The following is a 23011-nucleotide window of genomic DNA, read 5'->3' as shown; positions in this document are numbered from 1 at the left end:
ACCCGGCACAGTCCTCTTAATGACCAGAGCATAAGCACATTCTCTCCATTATCAGCAGTGTCTGTTTATAGCTGGATCGCTTGAATCAGGCTCCAAACTTGTTCCACACACACATCATACAGTCGTCACTTGATATCTATGTGGGATTGGTTCCAGGACCCCGTGAATGCCAAAATCTGTGGATGCTCAAAAAAGGTTTAGTAAATAATGTGGTATAGTGTTTACAGTAACTGACCCACATCTTCCTTTAAATCATTTTAAATCATCTCTAGATTTCTTACAATACCTAATACAATGTAAAAGCTGGGTAAATAGTTGTTTTACTGTATTGTTTAGGTAATGATGACAAGAAAAATCTGTACATGGTCAGTACACATGCAGCCATTTATTTAGAAAAGTATAATTTCCATCCATGGTTGGTTGAACCCATGGGTGTGGAACCCACAGATGCAGAGGGCCGACTGTATTTGTTTCTGAGGTCTCTGACATCTCCCTTCTCTCAGTCATCCTGCTGAATGTCCCAAACCCCACATGTTTGGGGTTTGTCTGTTTGCTTTTTTGTGGTGTCATTTAGCTCATTCTTTTGTCCTCCAGATTTCCTGGAAATGAAAGTTAGTTCTAAAGGCTTAATTATATACAGGTTCAGGTTACATATTTATTTTAGAATGCATTTGGTAAAAATAAAACTAATTTGTAATTTCCTTGGGTCGCTGCAGTGGATGAGGCTCATTTAAAAGGTGAGTTGAGGCTGGGCGCGGTGGCTCATGCCTGTAATCCCAGGACTTTGGGAGGCCAAGGTGGGTGGATCACCAGAGGTCAGGAGTTCGAGACCAGCCTGGCCAACGTGGCAAAACCCCATCTCTACTAAAAATACAAAATTAGCCAGGTGTAGTGGCACGTGCCTGTAATCCCAGCTACTTGGGAGGCTGAGGCAGCAGAATCACTTGAATCCGGGAGGCGGAGGTTGCAGTGAGCCAAGATTGCACCATTGCACTCCAGCCTGGGCAAAAAGAGCAAACTCTGTCTCAATAAATAAATAAATAAAGAGTTGATTTGAAGAAAAATATTAAGTAAACTGTGGTACTGGTGGTGCAAAGGCTTGGTGAAACCCACACAGGTGTCCAAGGGCTGGGAAACCTCCCAGGGGGACAAACAGCTGGCCCTCTCGGTGGAGCAGGGCTGCCTGTGCTGACATTCCCGCTTTCCTCCAGGAAAGGCAGCTCAGGCCCTGAACCGCCAGCACAGCCAGCGTATCCGGGAGCTGGAGCAGGAGGCAGAGCAGGTGCGGGCCGAGCTGAGTGAAGGCCAGAGGCAGCTGCGGGAGCTCGAGGGCAAGGAGCCCCAGGATGCTGGCGAGCGGTCTCGGCTCCAGGAGTTCCGCAGGAGGGTCGCTGCGGCCCAGAGCCAGGTGCAGGTTAGTCTCGGGGCCTCAGGGTGGGGTGCTGGGGTGACTCCTGCCTCCTAGGCTGCCATCCTTGGGACCAGGGCATGTGGGCTCTGAGGCCCAAGTTCACTGTGGAACCTTGTGCTCCAGCCCTGGCCCCCCGGGTGAGGCTGGTATAGAAGCTGGGGGTCCGCCCAGCTTTACATACCGTAGAGGCCGGGGGCAGGTCCCGCCTGAAGACCACCTGGGAGAGCAACGAGAGGGTGAAGGGTGAGCGTCTAAAGAAACCTACCCTGCAGCGTGCAGTCCTCTGTCTCCCGGTCCCCCTTTCAGCTCTCCATTCGCTTACCCCTCCATCCCATTCTCCCTTGTCTCTCTACCCGTTGGTCCATGTGTCCGTCAAACCCATGCATCGGTTTAGTCTTTCTTTGAGACAGAGTCTCACTCTGTTGCCCAGGCTGGAGTACAGTGCCACCATCCTGGCTCACTGCAACCTCCGCCTCCTGGGTTCAAGTGATTCTCCTGTCTCAGCCTCCTGAGTAGCTGGGATTACAGACACATGCCACCACGCCCAGCTGATTTTGTATTTTTAGTAAAGACGGGGTTTCTCCATGTTAGCTAGGCTGGTCTTGAACTCCTGACCTCAAGTGATCCGCCCACCTGGGCCTACCAAAGTGCTGGGATTATAGGTGTGAGCCACCACGCCTAGCTGCTTTAGCCTTTTATCAGTGGATTGACCACCTGTCCATTTATCCACAGGTGCATCCACCCCTTCCATCCCCTTTTGTTAATTCATGGATTCTCTGTTTTAGTTTGCTACAGCTGCCATAGCAAACTTCCACAGACTAGGGGGATTTAAACGGCAGAAGTGTAGTTTCTCCCAGCTCTGGAGGCTGTCATTCCGAGCTCAAGGTGTCTGCAGGTCTGCTTTCCCCTGAGGCCTCACTTCTTGGTGTGCAGATGGCCACTTCCTGGCTGTGTCTTGACACGGCCTTTCCCCTGTCTGCTTGTAGCCCTGGTATCTCTTCCTGTTGTCATGAGGACCCTGGTCATATTGGATTAGGGCCCACCCTAATGTCCTCATTTAAACTAATCGCCTCTCTAAAGACCTTCTTTCCAAATGCAGTCATATTCTGAGGTGCTGGTGGTTAGGGCTTTCATATAGGAATTTTGGGGAAACACGATTCAGCCCATAGCGGTCTCCATCCTATTGTTTTTATTTTTTATTTTTTGAGACGGAGTCTCACTCTATTGCTCAGGCTGGAGTGCTGTGGTGCAATCTCAGCTTATTGCAACCTCCGCCTCCTGGGTTCAAGCTATCCTTATGCCTCAGCCTCCTGAGTAGCTGGGTGCCACTACAGGCAGGTGCCACCACACCTGGCTAATTTTTTTCTTTTTTTTTTTTTTTTTTTTTTTTTTTTTAGTAGAGACAGTGTTTCACCATGTTGGCCAGGCTGGTCTTGAACTCCTGACCTCAGGTGATCCACTTGTCTTGGCCTCCCAAAAGTTCTGGGATTGCAGGCATGAGCCACTGTGCCTGGCCTATCCTATTTTTTTTACCTTCATATGATCTCGCCCACCTAGCCATCTGTCCCTCCCACCCTTCCATCCGTCCATCCTTGCAGATGCCCACCCATCCTTATTTTCTCAGTTCAAATGTCCAAGAGACAATATCGTGGAGTGGTTGAGAGCATGGGCTCTGGAGCCTGACTGCTCAGGTTTGAATCCCAGTTCTACCACTTACTAGCTATGTGTCATTGGTCAAGTTTCCTAACCTCTCTGCCTCAGTTTTCTGATCTGTAAAATAGGGATAATCATAATTACACTTTTTGTAGGCTCATTAGGACCATTTAATATACACAGAGCTCTTAGTATGGTGCCTGGTGCGTAAATGTCATAGTATTTACCATTATTAGTATACTGTTATTATTTTTTTAAATTTATTATTATACTTTAAGTTTTAGGGTACATGTGCACAATGTGCAGGTTAGTTACATATGTATACATGTGCTATGCTGGTGCGCTGCACCCACCAACTCGTCATCTAGCATTAGGTATATCTCCCAATGCTATCCCTCCCCACTCCCCCCACCCCACAACAGTCCCCAGAGTGTGATGTTCCCCTTCCTGTGTCCATGTGTTCTCATTGTTCCACTCCCACCTATGAGTGAGAATATGCAGTGTTTGGTTTTTTGTTCTTGCGATAGTTTACTGAGAATGATGATTTCCAATTTCATCCATGTCCCTACAAAGGACATGAACTCATCATTTTTTATGGCTGCATAGTATTCCATGGTGTATATGTGCCACATTTTCTTAATCCAGTCTATCATTGTTGGACATTTGGGTTGGTTCCAAGTCTTTCCTATTGTGAATAATGCCGCAATAAACATACGTGTGCATGTGTCTTTATAGCAGCATGATTTATAATCCTTTGGGTATATACCCAGTAATGGGATGGCTGGGTCAAATGGTATTTCTAGTTCTAGATCCCTGAGGAATCACCACACTGACTTCCCCAATGGTTGAACTAGTTTACAGTCCCACCAACAGTGTAAAAGTGTTCCTATTTCTCCACATCCTCTCCAGCACCTGTTGTTTCCTGACTTTTTAATGATTGCCATTCTAACTGGTGTGAGATGGTATCTCATTGTGGTTTTGATTTGCATTTCTCTGATGGCCAGTGAAGATGAGCATTTTTTCATGTGTTTTTTGGCTGCATAAATGTCTTCTTTTGAGAAGTGTCTGTTCATGTCCTTCGCCCACTTTTTGATGGGGTTGTTTGTTTTTTTCTTGTAAATTTGTTTGAGTTCATTGCAGATTCTGGATATTAGCCCTTTGTCAGATGAGTAGGTTGCGAAAATTTTCTCCCATTTTGTAGGTTGCCTGTTCACTCTGATGGTAGTTTCTTTTGCTGTGCAGAAGCTCTTTAGTTTAATTAGATCCCATTTGTCAATTTTGGCTTTGGTTGCCATTGCTTTTGGTGTTTTAGACATGAAGTCCTTGCCCATGCCTATGTCCTGAATGGTATTGCCTAGGTTTTCTTCTAGGGTTTTTATGGTTTTAGGTCTAATGTTTAAGTCTTTAATCCCTCTTGAATTGATTTTTGTATAAGGTGTAAGGAAGGGATCCAGTTTCAGCTTTCTCCATATGGCTAGCCAGTTTTCCCAGCACCATTTATTAAATAGGGAATCCTTTCCCCATTGCTTGTTTTTCTCAGGTTTGTCAAAGATCAGATAGTTGTAGATATGTGGTGTTATTTCTGAGGGCTCTGTTCTGTTCCATTGGTATATATCTCTGTCTTGGTACCAGTACCATGCTGTTTTGGTTACTGTAGCCTTGTAGTATAGTTTGAAGTCAGGTAGCGTGATGCCTCCAGCTTTGTTCTTTTGGCTTAGGATTGACTTGGTGATGCAGGCTCTTTTTTGGTTCTATATGAACTTTAAAGTAGTTTTTTCCAATTCTGTGAAGAAAGTCATTGGTAGCTTGATGGGGATGGCATTGAATCTGTAAATTACCTTGGGCAGTATGGCCATTTTCACGATATTGATTCTTCCTACCCATGAGCATGGAATGTTCTTCCATTTGTTTGTATCCTCTTTTATTTCCTTGAGCAGTCGTTTGTAGTTCTTCTTGAAGAGGTCCTTCACATCCCTTGTAAGTTGGATTCCTAGGTATTTTATTCTCTTTTAAGCAATTGTGAATGGGAGTTCACTCATGATTTGGCTCTCTATTTGTTGTTGGGTATAAGAATGCTTGTGATTTTTGTACATTGATTTTGTATACTCACTTTGCTGAAGTTGCTTATCAGCTTAAGGAGATTTTGGGCTGAGACAGTGGGGTTTTCTAGATATACAATCATGTCATCTGCAAACAGGGACAATTTGACTTCCTCTTTTCCTAGTTGAATACCCTTTATTTCCTTCTCCTGCCTAATTGCCCTGGCCAGAACTTCCAACACTATGTTGAATAGGAGTGGTGAGAGAGGGCATCCCTGTCTTGTGCCAGTTTTCAAAGGGAATGCTTCCAGTTTTTGCCCATTCAGTATGATATTGGCTGTGGGTTTGTCATAGATAGCTCTTATGATTTTGAGATACATCCCATCAATACCTAATTTATTGAGAGTTGTTGAATTTTGTCAAAGGCCTTTTCTGCATCTATTGAGATAATCGTGGTTTTTGTCTTTGGTTCTGTTTATATGCTGGATTACATTTATTGATTTGCGTATATTGAACCAGCCTTGCATCCCAGGGATGAAGCCCACTTGATCATGGTGGATAAGCTTTTTGATGTGCTGCTGGATTCGGTTTGCCAGTATTTTATTGAGGATTTTTGCATCAATGTTCATCAAGGATATTGGTCTAAAATTCTTTTTTGGTTGTGTCTCTGCCCAGCTTTGGTATCAGGATGATGCTGGCCTCATAAAATGAGTTAGGAGGATTCCCTCTTTTTCTATTGATTGGAATAGTTTCAGAAGGAATGGTACCAGCTCCTCCTTGTACCTCTGGTAGAATTCGGCTGTGAATCCATCTGGTCCTGGACCTTTTTTGGTTGGTAAGCTATTGATTATTGCCACAATTTCAGCTCCTGTTATTGGTCTATTCAGAGATTCAACTTCTTCCTGGTTTAGTCTTGGGAGAGTGTATGTGTCGAGGAATTTATCCATTTCTTCTAGATTTTCTAGTTTATTTGCATAGAGGTGTTTGTAGTATTCTCTGATGGTAGTTTGTATTTCTGTGGGATCGGTGGTGATATCCCCTTTATCATTTTTTATTGCATCTATTTGATTCTTCTTTTTTTCTTTATTAGTCTTGGTAGTGGTCTATCAATTTTGTTGATCCTTTCAAAAAACCAGCTCCTGGATTCATTAATTTTTTGAAGGGTTTTTTGTGTCTCTATTTCCTTCAGTTCTGCTGATTTTAGTTATTTCTTGCCTTCTGCTAGCTTTTGAATGTGTTTGCTCTTGCTTTTCTAGTTCTTTTAATTGTGATGTTAGGGTGTCAATTTTGGATCTTTCCTGCTTTCTCTTGTGGGCATTTAGTGCTATAAATTTCCCTCTACACACTGCTTTGAATGCGTCCCAGAGATTCTGGTATGTTGTGTCTTTGTTCTTGTTGGTTTCAAAGAACATCTTTATTTCTGCCTTCATTTCGTTATGTACCTAGTAGTCATTCAGGAGCAGGTTGTTCAGTTTCCATGTAGTTGAGCAGTTTTGAGTGAGTGTCTTAATCCTGAGTTCTAGTTTGATTGCACTGTGGTCTGAGAGATAGTTTGTTATAATTTCTGTTCTTTTACATTTGCTGAGGAGAGCTTTACTTCCAAGTATATGGTCAATTTTGGAATAGGTGTGGTGTGGTGCTGAAAAAAATTTATATTCTGTTGATTTTGGGTGGAGAGTTCTGTAGACGTCTATTAGGTCCGCTTGGTGCAGAGCTGAGTTCAATTCCTGGGTATCGTTGTTGACTTTCTGTCTCGTTGATCTGTCTAATGTTGACAGTGGGGTGTTAAAGTCTCCCATTATTAATGTGTGGGAGTCTAAGTCTCTTTGTAGGTCACTCAGGACTTGCTTTATGAATCTGGGTGCTCCTGTATTGGGTGCATGTATATTTAGGATAGTCAGCTCTTCTTGTTGAATTGATCCCTTTACCATTATGTAATGGCCTTCTTTGTCTCTTTTGATCTTTGTTCGTTTAAAGTCTGTTTTATCAGAGACTAGGATTGCAACCCCTGCCTTTTTTTGTTTTCCATTTGCTTGGTAGATCTTCCTCCATCCCTTTATTTTGAGCCTATGTGTGTCTCTGCACGTGAGATGGGTTTCCTCAATACAGCACACTGATGGGTGTTGACTCTATCCAATTTGCCAGTCTGTGTCTTTTAATTGGAGCATTTAGTCCATTTACATTTAAAGTTAATATTGTTATGTGTGAATTTGATCCTGTCATTATGATGTTAGCTGGTTATTTTGCTCGTTAGTTCATGCAGTTTCTTCCTAGTCTCGATGGTCTTTACATTTTGGCATGATTTTGCAGCGGCTGGTACCGGTTGTTCCTTTCCATGTTTAGTGCTTCCTTCAGGAGCTCTTTTAGGGCAGGCCTGGGTGTAACCAAATCTCTCAACATTTGCTTGTCTGTAAAGTATTTTATTTCTCCTTCACTTATGAAGCTTAGTTTGGCTGGATATGAAATTCTGGGTTGAAAAGTCTTTTCTTTAAGAATGTTGAATATTGACCCCCACTCTCTTCTGGCTTGTAGAGTTTCTGCCAAGAGATCCGCTGTTAGTCTGATGGGCTTCCCTTTGTGGGTAACCCGACCTTTCTCTCTGGCTGCCCTTAACATTTTTTCCTTCATTTCAACTTTGGTGAATCTGACAATTAAGTGTCTTGGAGTTAATTGAGGAGTATCGTTGTGGCGTTCTCTGTATTTCCTGAATCTGAATGTTGGCCTGCCTTGCTAGATTGGGGAAGTTCTCCTGGATAATATCCTGCAGAGTGTTTTCCAACTTGGTTCCATTCTCCCCGTCACTTTCAGGTACACCAATCAGACATAGATTTGGTCTTTTCACATAGTCCCATATTTCTTGGAGGCTTTGCTCGTTTCTTTTTATTTTTTTCTCTAAACTTCCCTTCTCGCTTCATTTCATTCACTTCATATTCCATCACTGATACCCTTTCTTCCAGTTGATTGCATAGGCTCCTGAGGCTTCTGCATTCTTCACGTAGTTCTCGAGCCTTGGTTTTCAGCTCCATCAGCTCCTTTAAGCACTTCTCTGTATTGGTTATTCTAGTTATACATTCTTCTAAACTTTTTTCAAAGTTTTCAACTTCTTTGCCTTTGGTTTGAATTTCCTCCCATAGCTCAGAGTAATTTGATCGTCTGAAGCCTTCTTCTTTCAGCTCGTCAAAGTCATTCTCCGTCCAGCTTTGTTCCGTTGCTGGTGAGGAACTGCGTTCCTTTGGAGGAGGAGAGGCGCTCTGCTTTTTAGAGTTTCCAGTTTTTCTGCTCTGTTTTTTCCCCATCTTTGTGGTTTTATCTACTTTTGGTCTTTGATGATGGTGATGTACAGATGGGTTTTTGGTGTGGATGTCCTTTCTGTTTGTTAGTTTTCCTTCTAACAGACAGGACCCTCAGCTGCAGGTCTGTTGGAGTACCCGGCCGTGTGAGGTGTCAGTCTGCTTCTGCTGGGGGGTGCCTCCCAGTTAGGCTGCTCGGAGGTCAGGGGTCAGGGACCCACTTGAGGAGGCAGTCTGCCTGTTCTCAGATCTCCAGCTGCGTGCTGGGAGAACCACTGCTCTCTTCAAAGCTGTCAGACAGGGACATTTAAGTCTGCAGAGGTTACTGCTGTCTTTTTGTTTGTCCGTGCCCTGCCCCCAGAGGTGGAGCCTACAGAGGCAGGCAGGCCTCCTTGAGCTGTGGTGGGCTCCACCCAGTTCAAGCTTCCGGGCTGCTTTGTTTACCTAAGCAAGGCTGGGCAATGGCGGGCGCCCCTCCCCCAGCCTTGCTGCCGCCTTGCTGCCACCTTGCAGTTTGATCTCAGACTGCTGTGCTAGCAATCAGCGAGACTCCGTGGGCGTAGGACCCTCCGAGCCAGGTGCAGGATATAATCTCCTCGTGTGCCGTTTTTTAAGCCCGTCGGAAAAGTGCAGTATTCGGGTGGGAGTGACCCGATTTTCCAGGTGCCATCTGTCACCCCTTTGTTTGACTAGGAAAGGGAACTCCCTGACCCCTTGTGCTTCCCGAGTGAGGCAATGCCTCGCCCTGCTTTGGCTTGTGCACGGTGCGCGCACCCACTGACTGGCACTCCCTAGTGAGATGAACCCAGTACCTCAGATGGAAATGCAGAAATCACCTGTCTTCTGTGTCACTCATGCTGGGAGCTGTAGACCGGAGCTGTTCCTATTCGGCCATCTTGGTTCCTGTGTCCTGTTATTATTTTTTGAGTCAGAGTCTCGCTCTGTTGCCCAAGCTGGAGTGCAGTGGCACGATCCCGTCTCACTGCAACCTCTGCCTCCGGGGTTCAAGTGATTCTCCTGCCTCAGCCTCCTGAGTAGCTGGGATTAGAGGCACCCAGCACCACACCCAGCTCATTTTTGTATTTTTAGTAGAGACAGGGTTTCACTATGTTGGCCAGGTTGGTCTGAAACTCCTGACCTCAAGTAATCCACCCGCCTCAGACTCTCAAAGTGCTGGGATTACAGACATGAGCCACCGCACCCGGCCTCTGTTATTATTATTGGTCTATCACCCACCTACCCATTTGCCCTCTATCTGCCTGCCCTTGTTGAGTGCCCAGCACTATGGCAGGCTCGCGGTAGCCCCGTGCATGGCCCAGTGAAGACTGTGTGGGTCCCAGGTGCTGAAGGAGAAGAAGCAGGCTACGGAGCGGCTGGTGTCACTGTCGGCCCAGAGTGAGAAGCGACTGCAGGAGCTCGAGCGGAACGTGCAGCTCATGCGGCAGCAGCAGGGACAGCTGCAGAGGCGGCTTCGCGAGGAGACGGAGCAGAAGCGGCGCCTGGAGGCAGAGATGAGCAAGCGGCAGCACCGTGTCAAGGTCAGGCTCATGGCAGGGTGGGGACCTTCTGTCCAGGCCAATAGGCTGAGCTGGCGGCCCAGCCAGGGGAGCCCAGGCAGGGTTTGCCACCCACAGCCACGTGACCTTAGAAAGCAGGTCACTTAGCCTGAGTCTGTTTTTTCATCTGAGAATGTGGAATGTTATAGGAAACTCAAGGCCAGGGTGAGACTTCAGTGAGATGAGGTATATGAGGTGACTGGCATCTTGTGGGGCTTATTTCTAAGTGTTTGCATCTATTTGCCAGTCTCCAGGGAGATTTGTGTGGGATGGGTCTGGGGGACACTTCGCAGGGCCCTCTTGGGAGTGGGCAGGCACTCCTGGGGGCTTTGGGATTGGTGGCAGGCTCTGGTAAGATGCTGGCACCATAAACAGCCCTGCCCACTGAGCTCCTCACCCAGGAGCTGGAGCTGAAGCATGAGCAGCAGCAGAAGATCCTGAAGATTAAGACAGAAGAGATCGCGGCCTTCCAGAGGAAGAGGCGCAGTGGCAGCAACGGCTCTGTGGTCAGCCTGGAACAGCAGCAGGTGGGGCCAGGGTGTGTCTGCACCCAGGGCTCCCCTGGGGGCTGGCTGGTGGGTGCACCTTTCTCCCCAGTGAACCTCGAGTGGCGGCTGACACAGCCAGAGGTGGGCCCTGAGTTCCCTCCCTCCTTCCCTCCCTACTTTTTCTTAGAAGATTGAGGAGCAGAAGAAGTGGCTGGACCAGGAGATGGAGAAGGTGCTACAGCAGCGGCGGGCGCTGGAGGAGCTTGGGGAGGAGCTCCACAAGCGGGAGGCCATCCTGGCCAAGAAGGAGGCCCTGATGCAGGAGAAGACGGGGCTGGAGAGCAAGCGCCTGAGGTCCAGCCAGGTGAGGCCTTGCCAGGAGAGATCCTGCCAGGTGAGGTCCAGTGAAGTGAGGTCCAGCCAGGACAGATCTTGCCAGATGAGCTCCTGCCAAGTAAGTTTCTGCCAGGTGAGGTCTAGCAAAGTGAGGTCCCTCCAAGTGATAAACCTGCCAGGTGATGTCCCTGCCAGGCGAGGTCTAGACAGGAGAGTTTCTTCTACGTGGCATCTCTGCCAGGTAAGTTCCAGACAGAGGAAGCTCTGTCCTACTGGGTTCTATCCTGTGCATCCCCATGAGCTGTAGGGCTTCAGGATATTTATGACACAGTTACAGATGTATGCATAGAAGAACCTCTCTTAAGTGTCCATCCTCCAATTCATTTCACTCATTAACCCCCTCCTCAGGGCCTGTGCAGGAAGAATGAGGAGGCGTAGGTATAGGAAGGTGGTATAGCCAAATAGAAAGAGACTTCTTCGCCTGGCATCATTACTCCATCTAGAATAGGAAGGTCAGCTTCTGAGCCACAGTGTCGTCTTCTGTCAGATGGGATCATAATGGTACCATGATGGCTGGAGGGGGATGGCAGTCATTGATGCAGGGCCTGTTCCAGTACAGGGGCTTGGGCCAGACGCCCAGTGTTGCAGGCCCGCAGAGGCCAGGAGCCTTGCTCCTGCCAGCAAGCATCACTCTGATGTCCAGGAGGATCCAGGGTGCTACTGGATGATCCGTAACTTCCCTCCGCCAGGAGAGCCCTCACTTCCTCCCGCATCTGGCTCCCAGAAAGGCCTTTGGGGCTTGGCCAATTCCTATCACTGTCCAGTCCGGTCATCTCAGTGACAGATCATTCCTCCCCCCCCACCCATTGCCTGTTCTTGCCAGGAGGGCCACGTCCCTCTGGTCCTTATCCTCCTCTCGCCATCTCTGAGTGCCCCTCTGCAAATGCTCTGGTCCCTTTAGCCCCGCCTCCTGGAGTTTCTGTGAACTAAGTCTGGTCTCCCTGCTGAGCAGAACATTTGGAGTGTTGGTTTCTTGAGGGAAGGACCCAAGTCCTCCTTAACATCTGGCCCTTTCTGTCACCCCTGTGAGGACAGCGCCTGTTCCTTCTCTAATCCCTGGTGATTCTGCCCCCAGGCCCTCAACGAGGACATCGTGCGAGTGTCCAGCCGGCTGGAGCACCTGGAGAAGGAGCTGTCCGAGAAGAGCGGGCAGCTGCGGCAGGGCAGCGCCCAGAGCCAGCAGCAGATCCGCGGGGAGATCGACAGCCTGCGCCAGGAGAAGGACTCGCTGCTCAAGCAGCGCCTGGAGATCGACAGCAAGCTGAGGCAGGGGAGTCTGCTCTCCCCCGAGGTACCCTGCGGGCCCATGGCTCAGCCCCTTGGCCTCCGCCCCTGCTCTCCTCAGTCCTTGCTCCAGCCCTCTGCGGGTGCTGGGCCTTGCTGTCGGCAGACCCAAGTTTTCACTGTTAGGTGGAGGTGGGGGCTGGGGAGGGCTGGCCTGGCCCTTCTGCCCCTGCTTTGGCCTCATTGGCTGGGACACAGGGGCCAGGCTGTGCTGACCTCTCAGCTCCCTTCTGGCTGGAGCCTGGACTCCTGTTCTGTGCTGCATTCGAGTACCTGCCCACACGTCTCGGCTCCGTGTGTGGAGTGTCAGGCGCATACTCAGTGCACCTCATGCCCACACATCTGTGTTCCCTGAGCAGAGAGAAAGCCTATGTGACTATAGTCATGTGCTGTGTGACATTTCAGTGAATGACAGCTCATACAATGGTGCTCCCAGAAAATTATAATACCGCATTTTTACTGTGCATTTTCTATGTTTAGATACACAAATACTCACCATGGTTAACTACTGCCTACAGTATTCAGTACAGTCACATGCTGTCCAGGCTTGTAGCCTAGGTGTGTGGTGGGCTATACCATCTAGGTTTGTGTGAGTATATTCTGATGTTTGCACGACGTCGAAAACGCCTAATGATGCATTTCTTAGAATGTATCCCCATCTGTAGAAACTTACCCAGCAGACACCGTGGTGCCTCCGTGGCTGTCCCAACCATGCCTTTTGTTTGGTTAGGGTGCTTTGAGCTTCCTGAATGTAGATCATTCACAGGGGCTTGCAGTTGAGCAGGCCACCTCTGAGCAGTGCCCCCAGCTCACCCTGGGGTTGGGGCTGTGACAGTGAACAGGGGGCACCTCTCTCAATGCGCTGACTTGGCCCTTGGGACGAGGGGACCCTTAAGGCCCAGTTGTGGCTACGTGTTGGCTGTCGCATGTCTGCCCAGGACTTCAGCATTCAGGCAGTGGGTGCTGTTCCTCCACTCATGCCCCTGTCTCTGCAGGAGGAGCGGACGCTGTTCCAGTTGGATGAGGCCATCGAAGCCCTGGATGCTGCCATTGAGTATAAGAATGAGGCCATCACGTGCCGCCAGCGGGTGCTTCGGGCCTCAGCCTCGTTGCTGTCCCAGTGCGAGATGAACCTCATGGCCAAGCTCAGCTACCTCTCATCCTCAGAGACCAGAGCCCTCCTCTGCAAGTATTTTGACAAGGTGGGCCACCAGCCCATGGTCCCCCACCTCCTCCTCAGTGGCACGTGTGGGGAGGTGTCTCATGGCAGCTGCTCCAGTGGATATCCCGTTTCCTCCCAGATTGGGGGACAGAATCAGGACCAACTCATCTGCAGGGCCGCCTGACCTTAAAGCCTATTTTACTTGTGAAACTAAGACCCAGTTTCCTACCCCCCGCCCCCCTTCTGCTCTGATTGGCTAACCTCAGGGTGGTCCATGGCCACAATAGTAGCTCTCAGTAGGGGAAGTTTTTGCCCTTTTGTGACATTTGGCCATGGCTGGAGATACTTTTGGTTGTCACAGTGGTGGGGGTGGAGGCCAGGGATGTTACTAAACATCCTATAACACACAGGACAGGCCCCCACAACCAAGAATTATCTGGTCCCAGATGTCCATAGTGCTGAGGTTGGTCTAGATGAAATCCCACAACTTGAGGCTCTGCCCAGCTCCATAGTGTGTGGCTAGGAAAGGGTTTGTGGCAGAGATAGCAGATAAGGTGAGAGCCAGCTCTGATCGTTGGAAGATAACTAGAGCACTGCTGAGGTGTCTGAGGCTAAGTCTTGGCTCAGCAGGGAAGACCCTGGTGATTTCTTAGTGCCGTGGTGGCAAGTGTGCCAATACTGTGTCTGTGATTGAGGATTAGCTGGATGAAGAGGGGTCATGATGAGGGCTGAGCCTGGCTGGGTCTTGGGACAGGTGGTGACGCTCCGAGAGGAGCAGCACCAGCAGCAGATTGCCTTCTCGGAACTGGAGATGCAGCTGGAGGAGCAGCAGAGGCTGGTGTACTGGCTGGAGGTGGCCCTGGAGCGGCAGCGCCTGGAGATGGACCGCCAGCTGACCCTGCAGCAGAAGGAGCACGAGCAGAACATGCAGCTGCTCCTGCAGCAGAGTCGAGGTGAGCAGCCCCGACCCAAGGCTCACAACCCCGGCCCCCTCCATCCCCCCCACCCCCATCTTCCCCGCCCTGCACCCCCCTCCTCCCCCCACCGCCCCTGCCACTCACAGCCCCTGACCCTACAGCCCTGGCGGCCCGGCCCACCGCTCACAACCCCGGCCCCCACCCAGCCCACAGCCCCCACCCCCCACAGCCCTGGCCGCCTGCCCCGCCTGCAGGCCCTCATCACCCTCTCCTCGACCTTTCCACTCTAGACCACCTCGGTGAAGGGTTAGCAGACAGCAGGAGGCAGTATGAGGCCCGGATTCAAGCTCTGGAGAAGGAACTGGGCCGTTACATGTGGATAAACCAGGAACTGAAACAGAAGCTCGGCAGTGTGAACGCTGTAGGCCACAGCAGGGGTAACTCCTCGTCGCGCTCTGAAGTCAGACCTGTTCCCTTTCTTTGGGGAAAGCTTAGAGACCACTCTTCCTCGAGCCTTTATTGGCTCAATTCACAGGTTGCTTATTGTGCTGGGGCACTGGGGAGCTAGGGCTTTGGGAAGGTGTTGCCACCTCTGTTTCTGATGAGGACACGTTATTCTCCATGACAGGCGGGGAGAAGAGGAGCCTGTGCTCGGAGGGCAGACAGGCTCCTGGAAATGAAGATGAGCTCCACCTGGCACCCGAGCTACTCTGGCTGTCCCCCCTCACTGAGGGGGCCCCCCGCACCCGGGAGGAGACGCGGGACTTGGTCCACGCTCCATTACCCTTGACCTGGAAACGCTCGAACCTGTGTGGTGAGGAGCAGGGGTCCCCCGAGGAGCTGAGGCAGCGGGAGGCGGCTGAGCCCCTGGTGGGGCGGGTGCTTCCTGTGGGTGAGGCAGGCCTGCCCTGGAACTTTGGGCCTTTGTCCAAGCCCCGGCGGGAACTGCGACGAGCCAGCCCGGGGATGATTGATGTCCGGAAAAACCCCCTGTAAGCCCTCGGGGCAGACCCTGCCTTGGAGGGAGACTCCGATCCTGCTGAAAGGGGCAGCTGCCTGTTTTGCTTCTGTGAAGGGCAGTCCTTACCTCACACCCTAAATCCAGGCCCTCATCGGGATCAACAAATTTGGGCCATGGCCCAAAAGAACTGGACCCTCATTTAACAAAATAATATGCAAATTCCCACCACTTACTTCCTTGAAGCTGTGGTACCCAATTGCCGCCTTGTGTCTTGCTCAAATCTCAGGACAATTCTGGTTTCAGGCGTAAATGGATGTGCTTGTAGTTCTGGGGTTTGGCCGAGATCATCACGAAAGGGTCGGTGGTCACGAAAGGGTCGGTGGCAACCAGGTTGTGGTTTAAATGGTCTTATGTATATAGGGGAAACTGGGAGACTTAGCACATTTTTAGGATCTTAAAAAACCATTTAATAAAAAAAAATCTTTGAAGGGACAAATGGGAAGTTTTCACTTAGAGTTTGATTTACAAGACAATAGGAGGAATCAGATTTGGGAACAACAGGCTTGGACACTTTCTGGAGACTGAGAGACAGTTCAGAGTCAGCCCTCACCATTAGCCAGACCCCACAGCAGGCTGGTCCAGCGGGTCTGTGGGGCACTCTTGGTGGAAACGATGAGCCAGGTGATGGTCTCCCCAGGAGTGGGCAACGGGTGAGGCCTGAGCCCTGAACTGGCTGACTCTTGGACAGTCCTTGAAATGTGGCTGCTCCAGAAGCCACTCAAGCTGGACCATGGTCAGTTAACCTCAGGCCCAACATTAAACAAAAATGTACTGAGTGCTCAGTCACTAGAGATGATTTTACTGTTACACAGGGAAGGCAAAAAATAGCTTCCACTGCCCAATGCACTCTTCAGTTTCACATATATGGCTTCACAGTTTACAAAGCGCTGCCTGTGTCGCAGCAGCCCAGCCTTACAGCAGCTCAAGGGACCCCAGGGAGGGCTCCTTTCTCCATTTGCATGAATGAGGCAGAGTGGCCCCCTGACTTGCCAAGGTCATGGTTGGGGTGAGGCTGGAATGGGATTCCTTGTCTGGCTTCCTGACTCCCAGGCTGCCTGAGTTATAGCACCAACTACATTGCCATCCACCTCTCCTCCTGCAACTTCCCCAATAAGGGGCAGGGCCAGGAGATGGATTGGATCCATGAGGGGAATTAGAAAACCCTAAGGCATTCTAATGGCAATCTGAACACTGACCATGGCAAAAGAGGCTTGGGACCAGGCATCCAACTTCTTTATGCCCACAGGGTCCTGGCTGACTCCTTGATCTTTTGGGCTCAGTAGTGTTTGTGGCTATAAGTCCTCCAGCCAAGTTCCCATGAGCTTCTTCCGTGTATAAGTTCTGCTGATGGGGCGCCTCCTGGAGAATGCGCGACTGAAAGGAGAGTCTTCTACAGTGGAGGGAAGAACATCCACGTCCTCATCTAGAAGAAGGTAGAAAGGCTTAGCATGCAGGAGTCACAGAGGACCGAACTGAAAAAAATGGGCTTAAATTGCAGAGGGTTACACACAAAAACAGACTTCAAGAAAATCAGCACTGCTTGGAGGTTCGCTCATCCTGCAGAAATGGTACCTACACTTTTTAGAAGGACCCTGCCCTTAACAGCTATGCACCGTGCTGGCAGCAAGAAGCAGCTCTGAAAATGCAAAGTACCTGTGGTTTGAATTCCCTCAGGTTAATATCCTGTATTCTTTCTAGGTCTCAGATCTCTTGGGTTATGCTGTTTTGCATGATTTATATCATGGTCTTGAGGGAACTGAACCACCAAAGGCCCCCTCCTCCTGCACTCCCCCGCTTTGATTCTAGCAGCAGAAAGCAACATTGCTAACCAGGGCAGTTAACAGGCCAAATCCTTGTCTTTTGGGAACAGGATTTGGAAGGGGAAGGGGAATCCTAGAGCCTGCAGGCTGATTATAACTACAGTCAGTACTGTGTCCCACCGAATATACAGAACATGCGGATAAACCCGCTGTGGGGAACTAGCTCTAAACAGGCCTATCACTCGTGCTGCTCACAACACCTTCCTGTTCAGATTCTTAGACTGCAGATGAGCAGCATGTTGCGGCAAGCCCACGACTGTCAACATTTTCAGGAGGACCGAGGAATTTTAGTAGGATTTTGAGGGGGCTTCTGTTCACATGCACACAAGTTCTAATGTGGAGTTTCTCTGGGAAGGGCACCCATGACGCTGTAGGCGCGAAGTCACCTATCCCACACTTGGCACTCCCTGGGGCTCCTCTAGAATCGAGCTGCCTGGCAACCCTGGTGAATTCAGACAGTCTCCCACAGGAAAGGGTCCTAGACCTTCAACAAACATTACCTCTGGGGTCTTTGCTCTGAGAGGAAGGTGTTTTCCCCTGGAACAGCAGCGGAGACTGGGTCAGAGCCTGGAGGGCACTGGCAGAGAGGCAGCTCCGCACGGCACAGCTGGGAGGTGGGGTGGAGCCTAAAGAGATCCCACATAGTAAGAGCAGCGTCCCCAGACCCCCAACCAGGAAGCCCAGGCCTCCCAAGAAGCAACTCCCAAGTGCCTCCTTGTCAAGCACTCTGACCAAAAGAAACCATGAGGCAACTGGGTTTCAAAAACAAACTCACCGGAAACAAACACCTCATCGTCTCCCGTGGAGGGTAGCTGCCATGCACTCCAACTTGGAGACCCCTCTTTACTCTTACTAACTTCTGAATCTTCTCTCAGGTCACAGATCCTTTTGGCTCCATGGTCAGCTTCTTCCTTGGCCAACAGGACTCTCTTCCTGGAACTCAACCCAAACTGTCCCCAGGAGGAGGCTTCCTCGGCCTTAGGCATGCTGTTCCTGGGAGGCGACTGGTCTGGGAGCTGGCACACTCCCTCGAGCTCAAAATCCTCCAAGATGGGCGTCCTGTGGATGCTGAGTTCAAGGCCGTGGTCCTTGCCCTCTGACTCAAGCAGTGACAGGCTCCCAGGAAGGTCTGCACCGACCTCGCCCCTCCCGGAAGAGGAGCCGGCGCCGCAGCCCACCGCCCTCTTCCTCCTGGGCCAGTCTTTAATTATGTCTGGAGTTGTCTTCCCACTGTGCTTGGGGGATGGTGTCCAAGGAACCCCATCTGTTTGAAATGGAGAGGGGGTACTAGAAGGGCCGTGGGTGGGGGTACAGGCCTGGCAGATGTAGGTTTGCCCCCCGCTCTTGCCAGGCGTGCTGTGGGAGAGGCGGGGGCAGGGGGGTGACACATAGGTGGGTTCAGGTTTGCTTAAGGACCTGCTGGCCCTGGGCATGCTGAGAGCAGGGAGGAAGCTCTCTTCTCCCAGAGAGCTCTCCTCCTTGCTGAGGGGCTCAGCCTCTAACGAAGAGCTGGGGTCTATCTTTTTAATTCGAAGTTTGGGAAGGCCAGAAGCTTGCATCTCCAGCTCAACCTCATAGGTCTGTGGGCTGGCAGAGTCTGTGGAATGCCAAGCTGATGCTGGCAGGTTGTCTAGTTGTGCCGAAGCCTGGCACTGTCTCCCGTCTGTGGTACGGTGCACGTCACAGGAAGGCATCAGAGGAGAGCCAGGCCCACAGGAAGGAGGAGATGGGGGAATCCCAGGGTGAGACAGAGAAGACTTCTCCTCAGCATCTGCTGTCCTTAGCCCCTCGCCCTCTTCCACTGATAAGACGTTACTTTTCAAGTTACCAATGCCATGGTGTTCGGCTTCACTAAGGAGAGTGACATGCTCTGTGTCACTTGTAATGAGCAAAGGAGAGGATGCATGCCAATCACTCCTGAGACCAGGGCCTGGGTAGCCCCGTCTTTCAGGAGGAGACTGAGGAGAGAGGCTCAGTCCCTTCTGGTCATCTCTAGAGTCTGTGGGGGCAGCTGGGCTGTCAGCTGTGCCAACCCCAGGAGTAGCGGAGGCATCAGGCTGACACTCCACGATGCTCCTTCTGGGATCAGAGGTCTTTCTATACCGTTTCCCAACTTTAGAAGGGGGTGGAGGAGGGACGGTGTCCAATGTAGCTCTCTGTGAGAGTTTAGGGGGAGTTGAGGGAACAGGGCAGGAAAGAGATGCAGCTACACTGGGTGACATCTGGGGCTCTTTCCGATCCAGTTCTCCTGGGGAAGGACACTCTATTTTAGATTTCCTAAATGGACTCTTCTTGGAGACATCACATAAAGGAGAGGTAAACAGTTTCTTTGGCGTAACAGGTGGGGAAGAAGTCACAGTTGAATTCCCTGGTCTTTTTGGAGTTTTGATAGCTTTATCCTTTAGTTTCTGGGCTGGTTCCTCTGCCCGAGCAGCTCTGAGGACATGGGGCTGTTGATGTATTTGATTCTGAGGCGTGCCCATGAAGGCTGCTGCTCTCGGAGGTGTTCTGAGAGGGTCTCTGATGGGAGTGAGACACTCTCTCCTGGGCTGGGCAGTCGATGAAGTTGGAGGGGCTGGACAGGAGGGGCTTTCTGGACTGGAATTCACTGAATGTGGCCAAGTACAGTTTGGCAAAAACCCAGGCGGCTGAGTACCTTGCCTCTTAGGAGTTCTTGGTGTCTTCGTTTCAAGAGAGGTACCTTCTCCTGCCTGGGTACGTCGTTTTTGAGGAGTGATTTTTGAATCCAATGGTGAGTCATGGCCGGGTGAGGAGGAGTCTTTTAAGGACTCCTTAAAAGCCGCCTGCTTTGTAGGGGTCATTTTTGCAGGGGACTTCTGCAGCCTTTCTGGAGTATACAACGGAGTTTGTGGTGTATGAGAGATCCTTCTTGGTGTAGTTTTAGAAAAGCTCAGAGATTTCTGGTGACTCTTCTTGGGAGTCTGAAAAGAGAAATGCTTGTTTCAGTCCTTGAATATTATAACTCATGATCTCTGAAGTGTTTTAGTAATCTCTAAGACCAAATGGGAGATTTATAGTCAGCCAAAGGAATGATCTAAAGATGGAAATCTCAAATAGTGACCCGTTTCCCTCTCCAAAACATGACTCAGATTTTACTTGTCTACTTTTTCTAGGACCAAACACTATCCAAGTTTAGTTTGTCCTAGAACAAATAATTTTAATAATCTACATATTGCTAAACCATGCTTTTTGCCTCTAATGGAATCGTTCTACCACTGCAGCTACTCTCTAGCTCTTCCTTCTTTTCAGATAAGGCAGCTATTTCTGATCTTTGCCTAAAGCAGCCTCCAGGAGCCACCTCATCTGCTGCTCACCCTCATTCAACATGTGCTTACTGATCACCTGCTATGTGCCAGGCACTGTGTGTTGGGGGCATGGAATACACAGATATATAAGGTGCAGCAGCAAAGATAATGTCTCAGAAAAGACACTCCCCAATAAAAAATTTCCCTGCCTTCTTGCAAAAATACGTAGTGAAAAGCTCCAACAGGTAAGGAAATCAATGCTTATCTTTCCTACAACCTTCCCTCATCCCGTCAGGGGACTCTCAGTCTAGCTGGCATTTCCTGTTCAGTGGGGCATACGCAGGTGAAAATACAATGTGATTGGTGCAGTGACAGGGACATGCAAGGGGCATCACAGAACACAAAGAAGGGCTGCCTAACCCAGCCTGGATCAGGTCTTCAAGCTTGGGTGTCGGCAGGGGAAGGCAAACACAGGAAAAGTGGGTGGGGTGGTGGGGGCCTGTAGGCATAGAAAACAATACCAGCAAAGGCCTGGAAGTGAAAAGCAGTGGCTGTGCAGGATGGCACCCAGCCTGATGTTGCTGGGAAGGTGGAGCGGGGAGGGGTGAGGCCAGAGGGAACAGACCACGGAAGACCCTGCCTGCCTGGGGGAGGAGACTGATCTTGGTTGTGTAGATCTATGGTTTTCAGACCCTTCTCCAGAGCTCTATGTCTTTCCCAACCTCCAAGCAATTTACTGAGTTTCCAAACAAAGGTGATTATTTTTGAACCCAAGAGTTCCACTTAGGAAAACTTAAAGCCTTGCTTTAGCGGACGGGGAGTCTATAGAGCTTTAAGCAAAGTGAACATTTTAAGCAAACTGAGAGGAATGTTTCAGAAAGATCACTCTGACCTCTGGGTGGAGGATTTCCCTTTGCGAGGGAAAAGCCTGTTGAAGTGTTCCAGGTAGACCTGAACTAGGGTAGGAATTGCAGTAGGGGAGAAGAGGGGGTGGGTACAAGAGTCAGTTTGTAGGCCGGGCGCAGTGGCTCATGCCTGTAATCCCAGCACTTTGGGAGGCTGAGGCAGGTGGATCACTTGAGGTCAGGAGTTCGAGACCAGCCTGGCCAACATGGTGAAACCCCATCTCTACTGAAAGCACAAAAATTAGTTGGGCGTTCTGGTGGGTGCCTGTAATCCTAGCTACTTAGGAGGCTGAGGCAGGAGAATCGCTTGAACTGGGAGGCAGAGGTTGCAGTGAGCTGAGATCGTGCCACTGCACTCCAGCCTGTGCAAAATGGTGAGACTCTGTCTCCAAAAAAAAAAAAAAAAGTCAGTTTGTAAATAAAATGGGCAGGACTCGACTGATTGGCTGTGCCTGGGGAGAGGGAAAAGGACGACTCCCAGGTTCCTAATGTTGGTGACTGGATGGAGTGGGCAATCAAATGGAAAAGATGAGTGTCACACACTCCAGAAAGACATCTGTGCAGTATATAATATAAACAGTAGACAAAGCCAAGAGAACAGATGAGATCCTCTCTATCTCCTCCTCCACCGCCCCCACCGTGGCTTCAGTCAAACCTGCTGCTTGAAGTTCCCACGTGTCTAATAATCATTCATGTGGCTCCACCCAATCACCTCCAATCTCTAGTATTATCTAGAGGTCACCTGCTTTCTCTTCCCTAATGGACTCTGAGTTCTTTGGCCATGTCTCTGTGTTCCAGGAGATTATATTATTTCAAAGATTACAGAAACATCATACCTGGTAAGCTGCAGGTACCTCCGAATCCAAAGTGTTTCTTGAACGCTTTTTCATTCGAGCTGAACCCTTTTCTGAGGGGCTGATCATCTCAGACATTGCCCCAAAAAGAAGACTCTTGGGAGACCGAATACTTTGGACTGGAGAATTTTCTCTTTGGTCTGCAAGTCAAAAACAGCAACAACATTTAATTCTTTCTCAATTCCTGTTCTTCCAATACTATTAAAACAGCCAGCCACGCGTGGTGGCTCACGCCTGTAATCCCAGCACTTTGGGAGGCCGAGACAGGTGGATGGCCTGAGGTCAGGAGTTCGAGACCAGCCTGGCCAACATAGCGAAACACCATCTCTACTAAAAATACAAAAAATTAGCTGGGCATGGTGGCAGGGGCCTGTAATCCCAGCTACTCAGGAGGCTGAGGCAGAAGAATTGCTTGAACCCAGGAGGTGGAGGTTGCAGTGAGACGACATTGCACCATTGCACTCCAGCCTGGGCAACAAGAGCGCAACTCCATCTCAAAAACAAACAAACAAGGCCGGGCGCAGTGGCTCACGCCTGTAATCCCAGCACTTTGGGAGGCTGAGGCGGGTAGATCACTAGGTCAGAGATCGAGACCATCCTGGCTAACACAGTGAAACCTGTCTCTACTAAAAATACAAAAAATTTAGCTGGGTGTGGTGGCAGGCGCCTGTAGTCCCAGCTACTCAGGAGGCTGAGGCAGGAAAATGTAATGAACCCGGGAGGCAGAGCTTGCAGTGAGCCAAGATTGCGCCACTGCACTCCAGCCTGGGCAACAGAGTGAGACTCCATCTCAAAAAACAAACAAACAAACAAACAAAACATAAGAAAAACCCAGCCAGTTCATAAAAGAAAGAAGGCAACAATTTTTGAGAGCAACTCGGGAAAATCCCACCTATTTATGTCAGCAACTGCAATAACTGCTGCCTTTTTTAATTTTAGTAAGACGGCA

General features: G+C 49.8%; 2 protein-coding genes across 23 annotated transcripts in view; one reads left to right on the top strand and one right to left on the bottom strand.

Moving 5' to 3' along the window:
• Window positions 1-23011, top strand: part of KIF7 (kinesin family member 7) — a 46843-nt gene that overhangs the window by 12143 nt on the left and 11689 nt on the right. For 8 of the 20 annotated variants that reach the window (XM_063698834.1, XM_063698833.1, XM_063698832.1 and 5 more), the window contains exons 11-19: window positions 1212-1414; window positions 9734-9931; window positions 10351-10476; window positions 10625-10801; window positions 11909-12124; window positions 13113-13319; window positions 14034-14232; window positions 14487-14633; window positions 14825-15010. In XM_063698834.1, the coding sequence (XP_063554904.1) occupies window positions 1212-1414; window positions 9734-9931; window positions 10351-10476; window positions 10625-10801; window positions 11909-12124; window positions 13113-13319; window positions 14034-14232; window positions 14487-14633; window positions 14825-15010 (1659 nt within the window). Of the gene's footprint in view, window positions 1-716; window positions 738-1211; window positions 1415-9733; window positions 9932-10350; window positions 10477-10624; window positions 10802-11908; window positions 12125-13112; window positions 13320-14033; window positions 14233-14486; window positions 14732-14824; window positions 15654-23011 lie in introns of those variants that run through there. The other 12 variants (XM_055363077.2, XM_055363078.2, XM_055363080.2 and 9 more) reach the window with 6 other exon arrangements.
• TICRR (TOPBP1 interacting checkpoint and replication regulator) overlaps window positions 15601-23011 on the bottom strand; it is a 52189-nt gene continuing 44778 nt past the window's right edge. For 2 of the 3 annotated variants that reach the window (XM_055363072.2, XM_055363073.2), the window contains exons 19-22: window positions 22045-22202; window positions 17813-19979; window positions 17538-17663; window positions 15601-16640 (exon numbers count right to left, since the gene is read on the bottom strand). In XM_055363072.2, the coding sequence (XP_055219047.2) occupies window positions 16510-16640; window positions 17538-17663; window positions 17813-19979; window positions 22045-22202 (2582 nt within the window). In that variant the 3' untranslated portion in view covers window positions 15601-16509. The remainder of the gene's footprint in view (window positions 16641-17537; window positions 17664-17812; window positions 19980-22044; window positions 22203-23011) is intronic. The other variant, XM_063698824.1, reaches the window with a different exon arrangement.

The sequence above is a fragment of the Gorilla gorilla genome, chromosome 16, assembly GCF_029281585.2.
Source record: "Gorilla gorilla gorilla isolate KB3781 chromosome 16, NHGRI_mGorGor1-v2.1_pri, whole genome shotgun sequence".
Lineage (NCBI taxonomy): Eukaryota > Metazoa > Chordata > Mammalia > Primates > Hominidae > Gorilla > Gorilla gorilla.
This window is presented reverse-complemented; position numbering and strand designations above follow the sequence as displayed.